Source organism: Lipophrys pholis (assembly GCF_963383615.2).
Source record: "Lipophrys pholis genome assembly, chromosome: 6".
Taxonomy (NCBI): domain Eukaryota; kingdom Metazoa; phylum Chordata; class Actinopteri; order Blenniiformes; family Blenniidae; genus Lipophrys; species Lipophrys pholis.
The window spans coordinates 9,485,820-9,505,789 of record NC_137629.1 but is presented as its reverse complement, the minus strand read 5'-3'; the positions used below and the strand labels follow the sequence as shown (position 1 = coordinate 9,505,789).

At 41.9% G+C, this 19,970-nt stretch overlaps 1 protein-coding gene across 2 annotated transcripts in view; it reads left to right on the top strand.

Annotated features, from left to right (window-relative positions):
• enpp6 (ectonucleotide pyrophosphatase/phosphodiesterase 6) overlaps window positions 1–19,719 on the top strand; it is a 92,403-nt gene extending 72,684 nt beyond the window's left edge. Inside the window, exons 6-8 of one of the 2 annotated variants that reach the window (XM_080465764.1) lie at window positions 12,629–12,766; window positions 17,473–17,596; window positions 18,916–19,719. In XM_080465764.1, coding sequence (XP_080321890.1) covers window positions 12,629–12,766; window positions 17,473–17,596; window positions 18,916–19,127 — 474 coding nt within the window. In that variant the 3' untranslated portion in view covers window positions 19,128–19,719. The remainder of the gene's footprint in view (window positions 1–12,628; window positions 12,767–17,472; window positions 17,597–18,915) is intronic. The other variant, XM_080465765.1, reaches the window with a different exon arrangement.
• Window positions 19,720–19,970: the final 251 nt, after the last annotated feature.

The window sequence follows — 19,970 nt, the reverse complement described above, 5'->3', positions numbered from 1 at the left end:
CGGTGGTTGGGGTTCGGTTTCTTTCTGCACCATCCACAACTTTTTCAGTTGGACCATGCGAAAACTGGCCCTTCGACGCTCCGGCACAGAAAGTGCGGTGGAACCGTGGCTTAAATGCAAATGAGGGGCTACCATTTCTTCAAAATACTCATCCACGCCGAGCTTTGCTCGAAGGGCAAATACATGGTGGCATGGAAGCTGGTTCATGGCAGCGAATTGGCAAGTACATGATGATGCAGTGGTATGTGTTGTTGCACCAATTAAGTGTATTGTTCTGTGCAATATGAGCTGATGAGTGATACCCCGAGCATTTGTCTCTAATTATCCAACTCTACTGGTAAAAACTGATCCACGAAGCAAAAATCTGATGAGACGCTGGACTTGGATGCAAATGAGTTTTACTCCCCAAAACTGGCAAAACTCTGAGTCGCCGACCAGTCAAAGACTAATTTGTACAGTGCTTGACCCCTTCTTTTATTCCCTTCTCTGGTCCTGCCTTTATTTTTTGAAACGTCCATCATACACTTGGATCTAATCATGTCCTCAAAAGTCCCCTCTGGAAAGCCCCTCCCCTGGATTTTTACCTTGTTTGGGAGTTTTAATGGTGTCGTAGTATTAAAAGTCTGTCTATGGGTCATCTTGACCCACCCTCAGCTTTTGGCATTGCTTATGACACGATTAGAACCATTGATAGAGCGTTCCATTTTTTTTAAAAACACATGTGTGGATGTACAGTATAACAAAAGACAGCTATGCGAATTAAACATAACATGAGTGCAGCACAGACATGCAGCTGCATGCTCACTCTAACACAGGTTTTTAACGGATCTACTTAGCCACTACTACACAAGCTGGTATGTCTCTAGACACCTTTCTACATGAGCCAGTATAATTGCCTTCCTCTACACAACTACATACATAGGGAAGTATGATTTTTTCCTCTACATGTCTCCTTTTGAGACTTGCAAAGTCTCACAAACTCAATGATCAAAATCACAATTGCAGGTGTATGTAAGCATGTATCATCAGTGTCAAACTGAGGTTGAACTTGCACCTTTAACAAGGTTATCTGGTTACTGCACACACTTATATGATAATCAACATTGGGTATTATTAATATAATGATTAACTGATATAATGAATAACATTGCGACACTACTACATCAATAAGCAGTATGGTAGGATATGAGAATGATTAATACATAGCTGCAAGCATTTTCAGGCAACATTGTCCGGACTGTTCTCAGGTCCAAGCTTACAGGCAGAGTCTGTATCTCTGTCTGTACAGATGCTGGTACACCAAGCACTGTTATCTGTCCCATCAGCATGACCATTGTACATAAGTCTGCCAAGGTTACTGGCAGCCTAGCCCTTATCTGTGTATCACTCTCACATAACCATAAGACATCGGCTAATGGACGCATGCCCCCCGTGGCTCCCAGAAAATTTGACAAAAGCTGTTGTACCAATTGTGACCCATTAAATACATTTACATAAGATCTGGCAACTACTACCTGCTCACAATGTAATTTTGACTTGTTCGTTGTGCTACAAAATAGAAGAAAATCTTTCGCCTTGCCTTTGATTCTAGGATTCGGTACCTCAACTGATCTGTTCACGCATCTAATCCTGTCATCCGTCCCTTCCCCTTGTACTGCCCTCTGTATGTTTGGGTCCCTGGATATGCAAACCGGATATACTGTATCGTTGGCTCTTTCGACTACAGGGGGAATCCAAATATTTAATCCGTCCCTTGAAAGCTGAGGGCATGCAACTCGCACACGTGCTTGCATCAAAACCTGGCATGGGATACACGCTGGGTTTCCTCTTAACATTGTAACAGGTCATGCAAGAGCGCGTGCTCACCTGCCTGGCTAAGTACGTCATCCGCTGTGAAAACACATTTTCTTTCATAGTTTTAAAATCAATAATTAGGGGGTTTCAGGTTTCTCTTAATCCGAATTTATCGAAGCGCATCATTTTATTTGCTTGTTTGTAACTGACTCGAATTCCATATTTATCTTCAATACAGTGATTTGGTGTACAGCTGATCATTACGGTGACAACCCCATCTAGACTGCCCTCTGCTGTTTGAGCCTTGCATCTAATTTTAACATTGTTCGGCCCTATAGCGAGTGTTGTCCTATACTCTATAGACCTGACATAGGTCAACTCTACATTCCCCTCCATTGGTATTACTCCTTCTACGGCAGCTCTCATTCCTACAGCTTTTGCACATCTTTTTAGCTGCACCTTCTCTACAGCCCCTACCTCTTGTTGGGCTTCTCCCACCAACACTTGCATTATTAATATTAGCAGCTTCATGTCTATGTGGACTGAGATCCTGAAACTCCCTCCTCTAGATCTGTGTCTTGGCTTATGTCTGGATGTTCCTGGCTCTGTGTTGAATCACTATCCAAGTCACTTCCTTGTTTGCTTGGCAATGATCCACTGCTTCTGGTTTCACTACTGGTCTGTCTGGCCATCAGTCTCTGGGATCTCCTTGATTCTGGCTGTGCAGTTTCTCTTGGGGAGACGTCGTCTTCCCCCTCCTGTGGCTGGCCTAGTTCCTGCGGGGCAGGGTCACCAGCCCCTTCCGGCTCAGGCATCGTCTGTAGGTGTTCCGAGGGTGGCCTGTCCGCATTGGTTTAACTAAAACCAAACAGTCTTACCCTTGACTTTCAAGGCTGTAGGAGTGGTCAGAATGACTTTGAATGGACCTTCCCGTCTTGGTTGATGACACTTTCTTTTGAACACCTTCACGTTTACCCACTCTCCTGGTCGTACACGTTCAAGTGGCTCTGGGATCATCCTGTACACATTTCATGCGGTGTTTGATGGGTTACTCTGTTAGTTTGACATCGCATAGCCATTAGTGCCAGAGGCAAAGCATCCACCCAACTCAGTTTTTTCCCACTGTCAGCTATGATCTCAGCTAGCTTTGACTTAAGGATCCCATTCGCTCGCTCAACAGCTCCTTGTGACAGTGGATTATACACACATCCAAACTTCCGCTTGATCCCAAGCATTTTTGTCGTGACTCTTATCACCTCTGCCATAAAGTGCGATCCATTACATGAAACTAATGGTATCTGGGAAACCAAACCTTGGAAACACTTCTCGACACAAAAACTTTGCCACTGACCTGCTGTCCAGTGGCAGGGTTGGCACTGCTTCCACCCATCTGCTGAAACGAAATATTACCACAAGAATATAGCGCATTCGTCCTATCCTCTGAACTATGTCCACAAAATCTATCATTAAATGACGAAAAGGGCCATCTGGTGGTGGTATATGTGTGATAGGTGCTGAAAAAGTCTTTCTCGTGTTATATTGGGCACATACCTCACATTCATGCAACACTCGATCTACTGTCGCTGCAAAAAATTGAGACCACCAAATGGCTTTTAAGCGTCTTATCACCTCCCCACTTGCTCAATGGTCTTGGCCATGCGTCTGATGGCGAAACTTAATAATAACAAAGGTAGGACAAAGTGTCTTGTACAACTTCTCCACAAACCCTTCTGTGGCCCGTCCAAGGTGTTCTTTACGGCCCCTCTTTTGAGCCATACACTTATTTCTTGCGGAATCGCTCTGCTTTGAGCTGCTATGAGAGAGGACAGGGTCACAATCTTCAGCAACCAATATGGGATTCATACTTACACCTGCTGCCTTTTTTGCTAATTCATCAGCTAAATGGTTTCCTTTAGCTACCAGAGTGTCTGGTTTTTGGTGGGCCCGCATTTGATGACTGCAACAGCTGTTGGAAGCAATAAGGCTTGCAAAAGGGCAGCTATCCCTTCTGCATGACTTACTGGTGTTGGGCTGAAGATTCCAGTGAGCTGCTCCCCAAAGTTTCTCTGACTGAGGAGAATCACCAGGGACAATGAACAGGCCATAAAACAGCAGGGGAGCAAGCCACTTTTATGACCCCCCCAGGTCGACAGCCAATGAGGATGATCGAACCCGACCCAAACACCACAGGGGTCCGAAATTCAAGCCTTAGTGAAACTTTTCCAACCAACACTCTCGGCTTCTCAATCTGACCATCGAGGGAGAGACATGTCTCTCCTACCTCAGGATGGTATAGAGAGCACCCAACTACCAACAAAAGAAACACCAAGACCAGCCCGCTGGACGAGCAGGACACAGTTTGGACTCCTACTTCTGTTTACTCTATTTTGCCTTTTTTGGGGGATTCTGGAGACCAGAGCTAGCGTCTCCTCTCCTCCTTCATCTGCCTTGCTGTCCCCTCCTGCAGCTGGAGACAGGCCTCTGAATTCAGGACGCTGAATTCAGACCCGGTAACAACCAGTTACCACAGCCTCCCAGAACCAACAGCACCAAACCACAGAGGATGAGAGCTTTTGTCTGGGCAGACATATATTGTTAGAATGATGTTCTCTTAACATGATGTGTGTTTCAATGTGCCGCTGATAAGGCCGCAGCATCGCATATGTTTGTGTTCAAGCGCACCAACCAAGTCCAGGACTCTGGTTTTTCACCTCAGAACCAGAGGTCCAAGTGAGCTCCAGGCCCACTGGGAGCTCTGTGTGGAGGAACCAGGGTTCAGAACCGAGCGTCGTCAGAATTCGCTGTCGTTCTCTTCTCTCCCCCCTCTTTCACTAACCCGCCCCCACTACACGCCCCCCTTAACTGATCAAGATAAGCTCACACAGGCAACTGCATGTAACACCCAAGTGTTACATGCAAGTGTAAGTGCAAGTGCAAGTGTTACTGCAAGGGCACATCTGCTTCGATCACAAGAGTTCTAACTGCAGGTCCCGACCTCCACTTAGGACTCCAGCGCTCAGAACCGGGCCAACGGAACCGTCCGTTTGTAACGCCCTCGGTAGACTGCCTCGCTCCGAGACCGCCCTCGCGCATGCGCGCTCGTCGGACGTCTTGTTCATCTGGCCACTAAGCAACCGCCGAGTCCCCAGAAAGAGCGAGTCAAACGCCTCTAGTGGTCGCGTGGGTCATCGCAATCCCTCTTGACATCCACCTGGTGGACACATCAAGTCATTGTGCTCTCCCTCTGCGTGCCGCCGCACGCCCCTAGTGGTCGTCACGGTCACCACACTGACCCGCCAACGTTTGCCTCCACCTGGTGGACGTTCGAGGTCATTACACCATCACCCTCATCTCTCCAGACCACACACACACACACACACACACACACACTCTTTGTACATAGTGTTTGCTGTTTAATAGATTAGATCTCCGTGTTACATGTCGTTTGCTATTTCAATGTGTTGATTTATGGGATGATTTCAGAATTATTTATGAATTAATACATTTTTATTAACAAACGCCTGTTAGCTGAATTGAACGATTCTTGGTGATTATTGTGTATTTATTGTTGACAAGTCACTGGTTTGTAACAGTCTGTGCTTGGATCTCACACCTTCCCCTTTTATTCAAGATTGTTATATTTCACGCAGAAATATTAACTAACTTAAATAAACCTTTTACAGACGAGACTGATATTTTGGTATTAGCTATTTCCAGTTTATCTGGTAGTGCCCCAATTTATTATTAATACATAAATAACAAATTTATGCAAATTAATAATTTTTTATTAATAATTTTTTTTGGATAATTTATTCTTTTTTTTTAAGTAATTACTCAATTACTTTAGGAGTTGTTAATGAGTAAATGACCATTTACTTCCATTAATAATTTCAATTTTTCATAAATTACTTACAGTAATTTAATGCTAATGACCAACCATAAATCCCAACAGTGATAAGTGTTTTGGCATGATGGATATGTAAGATTTGGAGACTGATAATGAGAATGTGCAGCCACTGGTGTGCTAGTTTGTACAGCGCATGACCCCTTCTTTAATTCCCTTCTCTGATCCTGCCTTTATGTTTTGAAACACCCTTCATACACTTGGATCTAATCGTGCCATCAAAAGTCCCCTCTGGAAAGCCCCTCCCCTGGGTTACTACCTTGTTTGGGAGTTTTAATGGTGTCGTAGTGTTAAAAGTCTGTCTATAGGTCATCTTGACCCACCCTCAGCTTTTGGCATTGCTTATGACACGATTAGAACCATTGATAGAGCGTTCCATTTTTTTTAAAAACACATGTGTGGATGTAGAGTATAACAAAAGACAGCTATGCGAATTAAACATAACATGAGTGCAGCACAGACATGCAGCTGCATGCTCACTCTAACACAGGTTTTTAACAGATCTACTTAGCCACTACTACACAAGCTGGTATGTCTCTAGACACCTTTCTACATGAGCCAGTATAATTTCCTTCCTCTATACAACTACATGCATAGGGTAGTAGGATTTTTTTCCTCTACATGTGTGTTGGTCCACGCAATGAAGAAATTATTGAAATTAAAAACCAGGAATTGAAAGAAAAAAAGGATATTGTTAAAGGATATCATGAATAAAATAATAATGAGCTAAAATTAGATTATCCATCCATTTTCTCCCGCTTATCCGTTTCCGGGTTGCGGGGATGGCAGTCTGAGCACTGTCACCCAGATCACATTGCACCGATTAAGAACCTTTCCTGCGGGTGGTGAGCCCACAGGAAGGTGGCGCCCGGCGTGGGACATGAACCAACTACCTTGAGATTGCAAGTCTCATGCTCTACTAACTGAGCTAGCCCGGGGCTAAAATTATATTATACCTGGAATATTGACCTTCAAAGATAATTCAATCTGTTTTTGAACAATCTGGTAAGCATGAGGGGTCAGAAGTCTTGAAAATCTACCAAGTGAAGAATCTGCAGCATGTATCCACATGGACATGTCATGATGACATAGGATAAACGACTATCTCTTTCTTGGGGCAGACATCTGATGATCAGCTGAAGATCAGCAAAGAATTTCTTCAAGTTGGAAAATTTTGTTATGTTGGGATTTATGGTTGGTTATTAGCATTAAATTGGCGTGGCGATAGGGAGACGCTTTCCGAGGTCACGTGACGACCGGACGACGCTGTCAGTCCGGTTCTGAGCCGGAGTTCTAACTGGGTGTCGGAACATGCAGTCAGAACTCTGGTGATCTGACAGATGTCGTTAGCGGCACAAGTTAGCAGTTCGGGTGCTAAATGTGGCTATGTGTGTGCGCTTAGCTGGATCAGATAAGACGAGCCGCAGCGGGCGCGTGGGGCGTGCACGAATGGGGTTAATGAAAGAGAGAGAGGAAGAGAAAGGGAGAAGAGTTCTGGCAGGTTCTGCTAACATGATAGTCCAGTAGTTATCCACAGAAGCTGGGTGAGCTGCTCAAGCTTTCTCAGCTTCTGATAGCTGCGGGATAACTCCTGGATGCTTGTGCGCGCATACAGTGATTTGCGTGGATGGCTATCTACGCGTGGGCACAAACTGCTTGGAAACAGAGGAGGGGATCATCATCCCAGAGTCTCACAAGCACAAAATAAAACACACACAATATCAATAGCACGTTATTCTACCTATTCTGCACACAGCCCCTTACTTGGTCAGAAGGTGGGTGGAACGTGCCTCCATGGCCGGGGGAAATCCTTTGATTCGCGGCCGCGGGCAGGTCTTTTGTGTCCCAGGGACAGGAAGACCTGAGTTGCATTTTGTGGCGTGGAACACGGGGAGTGCGCAAACGCACTGTGAGTAACCTGGCACTTCTTGCGTGGGTGCAGAAGCGAGATTCAGGTTAGCAGGCACGGGGAAGCTGCACGGCTGGAGGGGAAGGACGTTGGCTTGCAGTTGTCTGGGTCCCATTGAAGAAAAAGAAAAGAGAAACAAAAGTACGTTTCCACGGCTTTTCCAGCTCGTCCTGCGAGTTGGAAATGTTCCGGCCCAGTCCGCGTGAGCTAACACGCGGCCCTTTGTGCCCCCATACGAAGTTCTGCGTCTGGATCGATGCGAGTCTGTCTTGGAGATGCTTGGATTTTCACGTGTTGGACTTTTATAGTGGTGTGTCATAGTCTGACCCCTGCTGCGCTCAGGATGCCTCTCAGCCAATCTCCTTGGGCTGGTCTCAGGTTTCCAGACCATGGGTGTGGCGCAGTTGGTGGATCCCCCTGGTGGTGAGCTGAAGGGATGCAGCTTCTGAGGTGGGGGCCCCCTGGTGGGGGTCATGTGACCAATGGCGAATTTGTCCAGTGGCGACCACATGTTTCTCTGTTTGAAAAAAAACATGGTAGTTGGAAAAAGTTTGTTAAATCATTTACTCAAAAATGCATTGTTACTGAATGACTCTCAAAAATATAGATTGAAGTGTTTGGAAAAGGTTTTTACCTGCTTGAATTTTTCGTTAATACTTTCTAATCGATTAGTTGTGTTGTTGCTGTAGTTGCAGAATTGTTTCAAGGCAATCACCCATTGATCTCTGACTGGATACCAAGAATGGTTGAAATACTCAATCACAGGTTTGACCTCAGTGTCTTTCAGCAACTGAAGTTTGCGTGTGTAGTCATCTTCACCTAAAAAATAAAACTTTTCAAGTAATAAAATGGTGTTTAGCAATCAAATACATTTTGACAGTTTCACTGTGCAGAAGATTTTGTTCATATTTTTTTTTTTTTTTTTGTTACGTGATCCTTTGTCATTTGCAGAGGGACCTTTGGGATGTTTTTAGTAAACACACTACCAAACTTACTTTAGTCTTTTTTGTACTTAAAGTTCCTATTTGACAAAAATTTTAAAATAAAAATAAGAATTACCTGTTGAATAGGCTATCTTCTGGATGATTTCCAAACAAAAGTTACTCTGCTCTAACCAAATTTTCATCTTCTATGTTGATTTCTCTCTTCATGGAACGTAAGATATGGAAGAGACAAAGCTGAAGTTTAGCATCTGGGAACGCATTCTTGTATACAGTTCGTTCGGTGAAGCCCTTGTCTGTCAGTACAGTTTTGGTATTCTGCCAGGCTGAGTTGTGCGTCTTTAAAATCTGGAGTAATGCTTGCACTGTGTCGGCATCCTCATTCCCAGGTATCAACTCGTCACCCTGAACAGAAAGACCCGCCCACAGCCTTTGCTGATTTGCATTGTATTGCTTTTGTCTTTTCCAGACGGCTTGACTCATGGAGTAAATGCAATGACAAAAAGCAAATGGAAAAGACAAAGACAAAACAGGAGAAGCATTGACAAAATGGAATAAGCAAACACAAGATAGAAAAAGAATATGACTATCTTTGTATATTTTTTGTATTATTGATTCTCTTTATATTTCCAGATTTATTTCCTTAAAATTTTGGCACTCCTGTGATTCCATAGCTCTGTAGTCAGTGTGCTGCGAGGGAGTAAAAAAAAAAACCCAAAACCCTGAAAGTAAACAAAACTATGTTAATTACGTTAATTTTTGTTTTAACTAATTAAACGTTTCAAATCAATTAATTAAATTAACGCGTTATTTTTGACAGCACAAATTATTTGTAAATAATAAGTGTTAACAATTAATTCATTTTAAGCAACAGAATCTCACTTTCACATTTTAGTTTCATGTATATTTAGAATAAGCAGGGCTTTGAATTCGTACATCTGTGATCTAAACTTACCATTTGTGTCTAAATCACCAAGAGTATCTTCAAGATTACCAACTTTTGGGTTTAACTTGCCCAACTTGTTTGATAAATCAAGCAAGGTGACCATTTTCCCTTTGGTCCTGGAGCTCTTTCTTGTTTGGTCTGGTATGGAGAATAGTGGCCACCTCCTCTAGCTCCTCGTTCAAACGACGTTGCTTTGGCAGGTGTTTAAAAGTTTCCTAAAAATAATGATATTGATATCCTGAAATTATACCCTATCACAAATATTTCTCTTGAAAACTGGGTATTATTCACACATCCAATTTTACAAAAGGATGGCGGCTTTAAAGCATTTTGGAAGAGTGTATTCGATACAACCAGTCATCCACTTGATATAATCATTTTGAGTGTTGTGAAGACACAACTAGGGTAGGGGAAATGTATAGGGTAAAGGTCTGTATATAGTTGTACTGTACTGTAATATACTTCATTGCTGCTCATTACTCCCCAAAAAATGGAAACAAATTAAAAAAATGGCTTTGGAATTTACTGCTAATTGTGATATGACAAACAATTGGAGCAAAAATACATTTTAGTACATCCTTAAGAAGTACTGCAATTTCAGTGTTCCAGCAGAATTACAAAGGTTACAGGAGGTACTCTGCCTTTTTTTATTAAGTGAATTTAATTCCTTAACTTCATGTTACGCTTAATACATAGTGACTATAATTTAGTACTGACCGTTGATTTGGCCTTTGACCTGTGGCTTTCGTCTTGTAATTCTTCCTACCTTTTAATACACCTGAACTTGACCTCGTAATAGACTAAATCTGCATTTGCTGATGGCAAGTTCACTCTTTTTGATGCTGCCTCTGTGGTCCTGGTGTCTCTTTTATAATATGTAATACGCTGTTCATTTTAAAAGTCTTGTAAATGAGTGTTTAACTCTGCAAAGGAAGAAGAAGTATCTCCAACGCGAAACGCTTCGGAGATAATCTTTGCATGACCCGCTCTTTGCAAATCACCTGATGAAGTAGGTGACATAATGACATCACCATGCTTTGATTTTCGACTCTTTCTGTAGTGCATGAAGATTTTTTTTTTACCTCCGAAAAAAAATATCTCAACTTTGATTTTCGACTTTTTCTGAAGTTCATGAAGATTGCTTTTATTTTAGCCCTCTGGGTTTTTTTTTCTTCAGTGGCCCTAAAACTCTTCCGTACATGTGGAATCAGTCAAAACAACTATTTGCAATATCTTCAGCTCTAGTCAAAATTACAAACGAAGTTCAAACTAGAACAGATTGACCTGAACTTACCTCAAACAGTGACAAAGCTGAAGATTTCAACACCAAAACCACTTCCTAAAATCATGTCAATTTTGTCATGTTCAAATATCTCAATATCCTTTCCAAACTCAAAATGGGAAGAAGATCTCAACATCACACACTCACGCGCGCACGGACACACACACACCTTATACTGTTGAACATCAGCCCCCACCCTATTGTGGCTCTTGCTCTGTGTATCAATGGTGGTTTTTAAACCATCCTAAAAAAACTTTGTAATTTAATTTAATTTATCTTTTTTATTTTTTTATTTCACTCTTGGCGCTTTTGCCACGCAGTGAGGAGATTGTGGTTTCAAGACCTTTGTGATGGAGCGGCTCCATCACTCGCGCTGACGTGCCACATATCATCGCGGCGCACCCGCCGTGTACCGCACACGCACACAGACACACACACACACACACACACACACACACACACACACACACACACACACACACACACACATGGACACACACTCACTTACCTACTCTGCAATAACCTACACTCACATACAAGCCAGTTTCTCCCCCTCTTTTGTCAGTATCTTGACCAAGGGTGCACACTTGTAGCGGTATGATTTCTCTCGCTCTCCTACATTCACACACACCTTCACTCACCTTCCAGTGTAGCGGAGAGTAGCCGGCAGTGACGCACCTGCAGGGTGACTGGCGAACCCGGACCATACCACCAGTCGGGTTAAATGGTTTGGGCCCGGAAGGTTTCACGGTCACGTGAACAATGTTATTATTTTTTTCCCTTTAAAACTTATTGCTGTGTTTACTGAGGGGTTATTGTGGGAGTGCATAATCCTGTCAGTAAGGGTTAATTTGTATTTAAATATGGCCAAGGTAAATGATGGAAAATCTATTTATTTATGTATTAGGGTTTGTGTTTAAGAAAAGATAATGTATTTTGTCAGCGAAAGGTTACGGCCAGTGGGAGGGGTTAAACAGATAAAAACGGGCTGCGCTGGGCCTGATGGGAGAGTTGGACTCTGGTTAGAGGTGGTGACAAGTACTGATCTGTGGAGCTTCATTGTTGTATCCTGAAGTTGAGGAAGAACTCATATGTATATAACCTGTACAGATTTGTATATACAGTTTTTTTTGCTTTGTTTATTTTCACATTTGGGTATTTTTCTTTTTTTTTGCACTTTGTAAATAGTATGATTCACTGTTTGGAGAGGCCTGAAAAAAAAATTAGAAAAACAACAACACAGCTGACAACTACGCCATCGTTTTTCCCAGTTTGGGGAGGTTGTTGGGTGGACCCCGCGACAGCCTTACTGTGTGGAGTTTCCATGTTCTCCCTATGTGTGCGTGGGTTTCCTCCGGGTACTCAATTTTCCTCCCACAGTCCAAAAACATGCATGTGAGGTCAATTAGTGATGCTAAATTGCCCTTATGTGTGATTGTGAGTGTGTGTGGTTGTTTTGTTGTTTGTGTGTGTGTGTTTGCCCTATCCAGCACCCTGTCACCATGAAGAGGATAGAAGTGGTAGAAGATGGATGGATGAATGGATGGAATGTTCATTCTTGATTTCCCCTTTAAGCAGATTAAGCTCAGTAAGGTTACCTTCTCTGAAAGGCTTTCTGTTTTTCAGAGATTTTGAGGCCCAGGGTTTACTATTTGGAAATATTTTGACTTCTATTTTTGGAATTACACCATTTTCACAGAACGTCATATAGCTGCTGACCACGTCAGTAAGCTCTTCAAATTACTCATCAATATGAACACTTTGTAACAAACTATAGTGAACTGTTCTGTAATGCAATTTTATTTTTTAGTAAAAAGCTATTATTTTTTTGACTGATCTGTGTTTGTTTCAGGTGTATGCAGCACTGTCTCAAGTCCCTAATATGCGTGTCTATGGCAGGCAGGAGATCCCTGAGCGGTTCCATTACAAGAGAGGGAGGTTTGTTTCTCCTCTCACACTGGTGGCTGATCCAGGCTGGTTTATCACAGAGGTAATAAAGCTGAATAAACCTGTGCATCATCATATTTAGGGCAGCAGCCCAGTGAATTGGAGAATGGACCAAAACACACTGAATAAATATGCGCATATATTTCACCTTCAGTTTGGCAGTTGCAGCAGTCTAAACATGCAGTACATCAGTTTAACTAACAATGTGATCAATGACAGTCCAAACTAACAGGTTCGTCAAACCTGGACTTAAAAGTAGAAATTGTTATCCCACAAACTGAAACTGGAGTTCCAGAAGAGCTTGACGAATGCAAGTTATTCAAAAACTCACTTATAAGAAAATGTGGGATACCCTGATAGTGAAGTGCAGTGCACATATTCTGTCTGCCTGTATCATACAAATCAATCAGCATAAATGAATCTGACCTTGAGGGCAGTTCAGGGTGCACAACTCTGAAAACATAGAAAATGGGATACACTGTCATTTATGATGCAAAGCTTTGGGGTTTTTTTTGCATAAAGAGTGAAAGATGGTTTAGTCCACAGACTGTAGGTTGGCACATTCAATTCAATTTTCAATTCAATTTTATTTGTAAAGTGCTAAATCACATCAACAAACATCTCAAAGCGCTCTTACAATGATAGAGTACAACAGAACCCAACTAAACCCTTCCAAAGCAAGCAGATGTAACAAGCAACAGTGGCCAAGAAAAACTCCCTCGCATGGAGAAAAGTTCATAAGAACTCCCTCTTCAGGAAGAAACCGTGGGGCGGACCCTAGACTCTGGAAGGGCGGCCATCCGCCTTGACCGGTTGGGGGGAGAAGGACATGGGATAGGACAGGGAGAGAGAGGAATAGAAGAGGGAGAGAGAGTGGCAGACAGGCGAGATAAGTACAAATAATAAGAAAAGTCTATGATGAGCGTTGGTCTGATGATGAAACAATCTCAGTCTGGAGTTTAAGGGCCGTGCCGTTGCGGTGGGGTCCCGGTGCTGTGGTGGGGTCGGGTAGTAGGACCGTCATAAATCCACTCTGTGAGTCTTGGGTCTGATCCCCTGGATCCTGCTCCCCTCCTGTCAGGGAGAAAAACAGACGGTGGCAGTATCTGGTGGTTACAGTAATGTTGTTACACAGAGAGAAAGAAAGAAAGACAAGAAACAGAAGCTCCAAATGTAGAGTTTCTCCCTTTAACGGGAGAGAGAAAATCCCCTCAGCAGTCTAGGCCTATAGCAGCTCAACTTAGTTTTCCTATTTTATTCCTAATGATAAGCTTTATCAAAGAGGAAGGTTTTTAGTCTACTCTTAAATAAACTAATGGTGTCGGCCTTTCGGACCGAGGCTGGTAGTTGATTCCAGAGTAAAGGAGCCATATGACTGAAACTCCTGCCTCCTGTTTTACTTTTATGGACTTTAGGGATTACCAACAGTCCTGCATCCTCAGAGCGAAGGGCTCGTGGAGGGTGATACACTTCTAGAAGTTTCTCGATATAGGACGGAGCTTTCTGATGAAGAGTTTTATATGTGATCAGAAGGATCTTGAATTCTATTCTAGATTTAATTGGAAGCCAGTGTAAGGATGCTAAGACTGGGGAGATGTGCTCTCTTCTTCCAGTTCTGGTTAGTAAACGTGCAGCAGCATTCTGCACTAGCTGTAAGATCCTAACAGAGGAGTTTGGACATCCTGACATTAGGGAGTTACAATAATCTAATCTTGAAGTCACAAAGGCATGAATAATTTTTTCTGCATCTTTAAAGGACAAGAAGTTTCTAATTTTGCAATATTCCTTAGGTGGAAGAAGGCTGTCCTGGAGACATGTTTAACATGGAAAATAAAGGATAGATCCTGATCAAAAATAACACCCAGGTTCCTAATATCACTGTTAGAAGTTAAGGTAATATTATCTAAGGTAATCAAATTATCTGAAAAATTATCCCTGAGCTTTTTAGGACCTAGGATTGTAACCTCCGTCTTGGATGTGTTGAGCATTAAGAGGTTGATAGACATCCAGGACTTAACGTCCCTGAGGCAGGACTCTAATTTAACAAGTTGGTCGGCCTGATTGGCTTTAATTGAGAAATATAGCTGACTATCATCTGCATAACAATGAAAGTTAATGTTGTGTTTCCTAATAATATTTCCAAGTGGTAACATATAGAGATTAAACAATATCGGTCAGAGGACGGAGCCTTGTGGTACTCCACACAGGACCCGTTCATGCATTGAAGATTTGTTATTTACATGAACAAATTGAAACCGGTCAGATAAATATGATTTGAACCAGTTTAAGGCTAAGTTTTTAATGCCGACGGCATCTCCTAATCTCCTTAAAAGTATATTATGATCGACAGTATCAAATGCGGCACTAAGGTCCAGAAGAACTAAAACAGATAGAAGACCTCTATCTGAGGCCATTAGAAGGTCATTAGTAACTTTTAGCAGTGCAGTCTCTGTACTGTGGTTCATTCTGAAGCCGGACTGAAAGTCCTCTAACAGATTATTCTCGTGCAGATAATCCTGGAGTTGTTTAGCGACTACTTTCTCCAGAACCTTTGACAGGAAAGGAAGGTTGGAGATCGGCCTGTAGTTTGAGAGAAGGCTTGTGTCTAAGTTTGGCTTCTTAATGAGAGGTTTAATAACTGCTAGTTTAAAGGATTGTGGCACATAGCCTATTGTTTGAGACTGGATAATAATTTCGAGTATGGAATTATTTATTAGTGGCAGTGCCTCTTTCAGAATTCCAGTAGGAATTGGGTCCAACAGGCTAGTAGTTGGTTTAGCAGAAGAAATAAGGGAATTTAGTTCGATTAGTTGTATTTGCTGAAAGCATTCCAGATGACTGTTAGGTTTAACCAGTTCCTCTGTTATGTGGCTAACGGACGGTAGGGTTTGATGGATGTTATCCCTAAGCGTTGTAATTTTATTTTGAAAGAACTTCATGAAGTCCTCACTACATATATTGATAGGAATGGTGGGCTCAACGCTATTTTGGTTATTGTTCAGTTTGGCTACAGTACTGAAAAGAAACCGGATGAGTAGTAATTAGTTCTACTTTTACTCAGAGCTTTCTTATAAGTTTTGAAGCTATCCTTCCAGGCTATATAATCTATGTCTGTTTTTGTCGAACGCCAAGTTCTTTCTAATCTACAGGGAGCGTTGTTTAAGCTCGCAGGTTGATGAGTTAAACCATGGGGATGACTTTTTCTGTTTTTTCATTTTCATTTTTTGAGGAGCTATGTCGTCTAGCGTTGTTTTTAGCATATCTGTCAGACTGTTTGTTAGGTATTCAATGTCTGAGCTCGCAACAGTATATGGGTCAGGAAGATTCACTACTGATTCTATAGCAGTGGGAATTCTTTCCTTGAATTTAGTTACTATGTTATCAGAGAGAGACCTGGTTAACACGGCTTTAGCTGGAGGTTTATAACTATTTAGAACAAAGTCAAAGGTTATTAAGAAGTGATCTGACAGGAAATCATTGTGAGGAGAGATGGTCAGATGCTCTATATTTAAACCATAAGTTAGAATAAGGTCTAGGGTGTGTAGATGTTTATGGGTAGGCATGTCTACTACCTGAGAGAAACCTAGAGAGTCAAGTGTAGATCTAAAGCTGGCACTGAAACTATCATTTTCTACGTCAACATGAACATTGAAGTCTCCTACCATGATAACCTTATCTTTAGTCAGGGCTAGATCTGTCAAAAATTCAGAGAATTCAGTTAAAAAAGTTGAATAAGGTCTAGGAGTACGATAAATGATTACAAATTCTAGAGAATTTACTATTTTATTTGACGGGTGTCGCATGGTCATGCTCAGACTCTCAAAAGAACTAAAGTTGGATTTTGGGTTAATGTTAATTAGTAACTGAGAGCTATAGATGGCTGCCACGCCCCCTCCTCGACCACTTTCACGAGCTATTTGAGTGTTAATATGACTTGGAGGGGAGGCTTCATTTAGACTAGCATACTCATCTTTACGTAGCCAGGTTTCTGATAATCGAAAGAGATCAATGTTATGTTCGGTTATCAGATCATTGACTAGAAGAGCTTTGGATGATAAAGATCTAATGTTTAGGAAACCACATTTAATTTTTTTGTCTTGATTTTGTCTAGTTTCACACTTGATACGGATTAAGTTTTTGGAGTCATTAGAAGTTGTTTTCCTCGGTTTAGATAGTTTTATACTTGTGGTGGTCCGAGGGATAGACACAGTCTCTATGGGATGTTTAACTAAGTTAGCTATGGTTGGTGACTGCCGAGAGGGAAACTCAGAGAGGCGTGTAGGACTGCGACTCTGTTGCCTGGTCCCCACTCTGGTGCATCAGGATGGAGGAGCTAAGCTTTTAACTATGTTTCTAGATAAGAGGTATGCTCCATCCAACGTGGGATGGATGCCATCCCTCCTAATGAGACCAGGCTTGCCCCAGAAGGACTTCTAATTATTAATGAAGCCTACCGAGTTACTGGGACACCACCCTGACAGCCAGCGGTTAAAAGATGACGTGCGGCTAAACATCTCGTCACTGATGAGGTTTGGGAGACATCTAATACATAGTCATAGACACAGTGGTGTATTTGTGTTGGTGTGCGTGTGCGTGTGCGTGTGTGTGTGTGTGTGTGTGTGTGTGTGTGTGTGTGTGTGTGTGTGTGTGTGTGTGTGTGTGTGTGTGTGTGTGTGTGTGTGTGTGTGTGTGTGTGTGTGTGTGTGTGTGTGTGTGTGTGTGTGTTTTTGTTTGTTTTTCTCTCTCCAGAACAAAGCCAAACTTCCATACTGGAGGAATAACTCTGGGGATGCCTCAGCGTGGCAAAATGGCTGGCATGGCTATGACAATGAGTTCCAGGACATGAGAGGCTTCTTCTTGGCTAAGGGACCTGGTAACTAACATCATTTCATTTTCTGTTAAGATGGTCTCTCATCAGTTTAATTTTGCAATTCAAGCAGCTGGACTTGCTTCAGGTTTTTGAAGGCATGCTGTCCAGACGGCTGTATAAGATCATACTGGAACTTCAGGTTTTATTTTCAGGGTATTGTAATTGTTGTTGGAAGTAGCTCTCTTTCCCCAATATGCAGTGCTGTTTCCCAAACTGTTGTATGCATACCCAGTGATGCCAGTAATGCATTACTTAATAACTTAGTTCCTTAGTAGGTACTTAGTAATGCGTTACTCTCATGTGACCAATTTTTTTAGCAACGAGTAATCCAAAGCCTTACTATTTACAAACCAGTAATAAGATTAAAGTTACGCATCTAAGTCATGTGCATTACTATTGTAGTGTTCCACAGGACATTGGAAAGGAAGACGAGTTTCTTGTCTGTAAAGACGCTATATTACTGAACAGAACCGGGCTGCTCCTTTATTGTCCTCCAACCGGACACACACACACACACACACACACACACACACACACACACACACACACACACACACACACACGCACACACAGACACACGCACACACAGACACAGAGGCAATCTCTGCACACTCACCTGACTCGCCCCCCTTCTCCACTCGCAGCCAATCACAGGACAACTCGCTCCAACGTTGCATTGAGGTGTAACACAAAAGAATCGGAACAAACACAACATCATCGCTAAACCTTAACATTGCAACAATAACACATCTGCAGATATGTTACACCATTTTCTGTCATTTTCCTGAGTAAAAATATAAATTGGCAGGGCGCCCCCCCAATTTTTTGGCAAAACCGGTTGTTATTTTTATGTTGAGACAGTGGGGGTATTGTCGGCAGCTGCTGAAAATAAGTAAACCGTATCTCGTAATCTAACTCAGTTACTTTTAAAATCAAGTAATCAGTAAAGTAACTAAGTTACTTTTATATATGTATATCACCTTTTATTGAATTAGTTTATCAAACTGTTTCAGACATCTTTACATACTATTGAAGGTTTTTTGGGGGTAGGGTATTTGTCTGTGTGTTCAAGAGTACATTTCTTTGTAATGTGTTGGAAACCTTTTATGAAGCATTTTGTTTGTCATTGCCTAAAACCTTTTGAATTAAATCAAAAGATTGAATATTATGTATTTAAGCCGAATGTCGACAAGTGACAAAAGTTTTGAGGGTGTTGATCTTTTAGGAAACAGTAGGTTGAATTGGAGATTTTGCACATTTCATCCTTCAAGCTGAAAACAAATCTGGAGGTATATTCTCAACTTTAATGTTCTTCCTTTCAGACTTTAAGCAGAATGTGCGGGTGGCACCAATCCGAGCTGTGGATGTCTACAACCTGATGTGCTGGACGCTGGGAGTCCAACCTCTGCCAAACAATGGATCCTGGTCCCGGGTGGAGTACATGCTGAGGGGCTCTGCTGGTCCTCTGCAGCCGGGCCTACTCTGGACCTGCTGGATGGCTTTACTAATAATACTTCTGACAAGAGGGAAATAAAACATGTCGAGTTTGGGGTAACTGGAAACTTTCGGCAAGAACAATTTTATTTTTTTTTTTATTAAAATGTAAAACAATTTTTTTAATTTCCACCTGGAATTATCACAAATAAAGAAATTAAATCCATAAAGTACTGCCTAGGCAGACTTACAGAACTGGTGGTTTTCCTTTGGATATTCTATGGATATTCATGATGATGAAAATTAAAAGTAAAACACAAAGTTAAAGACAGAGTTCTTCTTGTTTGAGTATTTTAACTTGATGTAGTCTGCCATTTTAGGTTCACTGTTAGAGACAACAGATCTTGCATTCTTCTGAGTTTTGCAATCATTTTGTGATCACAGTGATACTCAGTGAGACCCACTGCAGCCTGGCAAACTGGAGCCCGCCTCAGAGTACAGGAGTCCATTGTGAATGGTCAAAGGTCACAGGGATGACCCAGATGGAGAAATTCCTCCTCTTGGATTCAAAAGTCTGTGTTTCTTTATTTTCATCCCTTGTTTCCTACCTTAAGTTGGTGAGGGCATGGCCATCCTGTGCAGGCTACCATGTGGTGAGAATGTCTTCGTTAAATAAATAATTGTTAAACTCTAAACTATCTCAGGTCTGATTTCCATTGTCAGCCCCAATCGTGGCACATGCTTCTTGCATGCTGTTTATAGAGATAAAATATCAAACATTCTGAAGGGAAATTTTACAGTGTATGTATAAAACCATTTATAGTATTATTGTTTATTAATTCTACAATCAATAATTTGGATTTCAGGATCTAAGAAATTTTCAAAAATAATCAAATACTTTTGAACCCACTTTCTGTACAGTTAGAGGGAATGCTGGAAATCA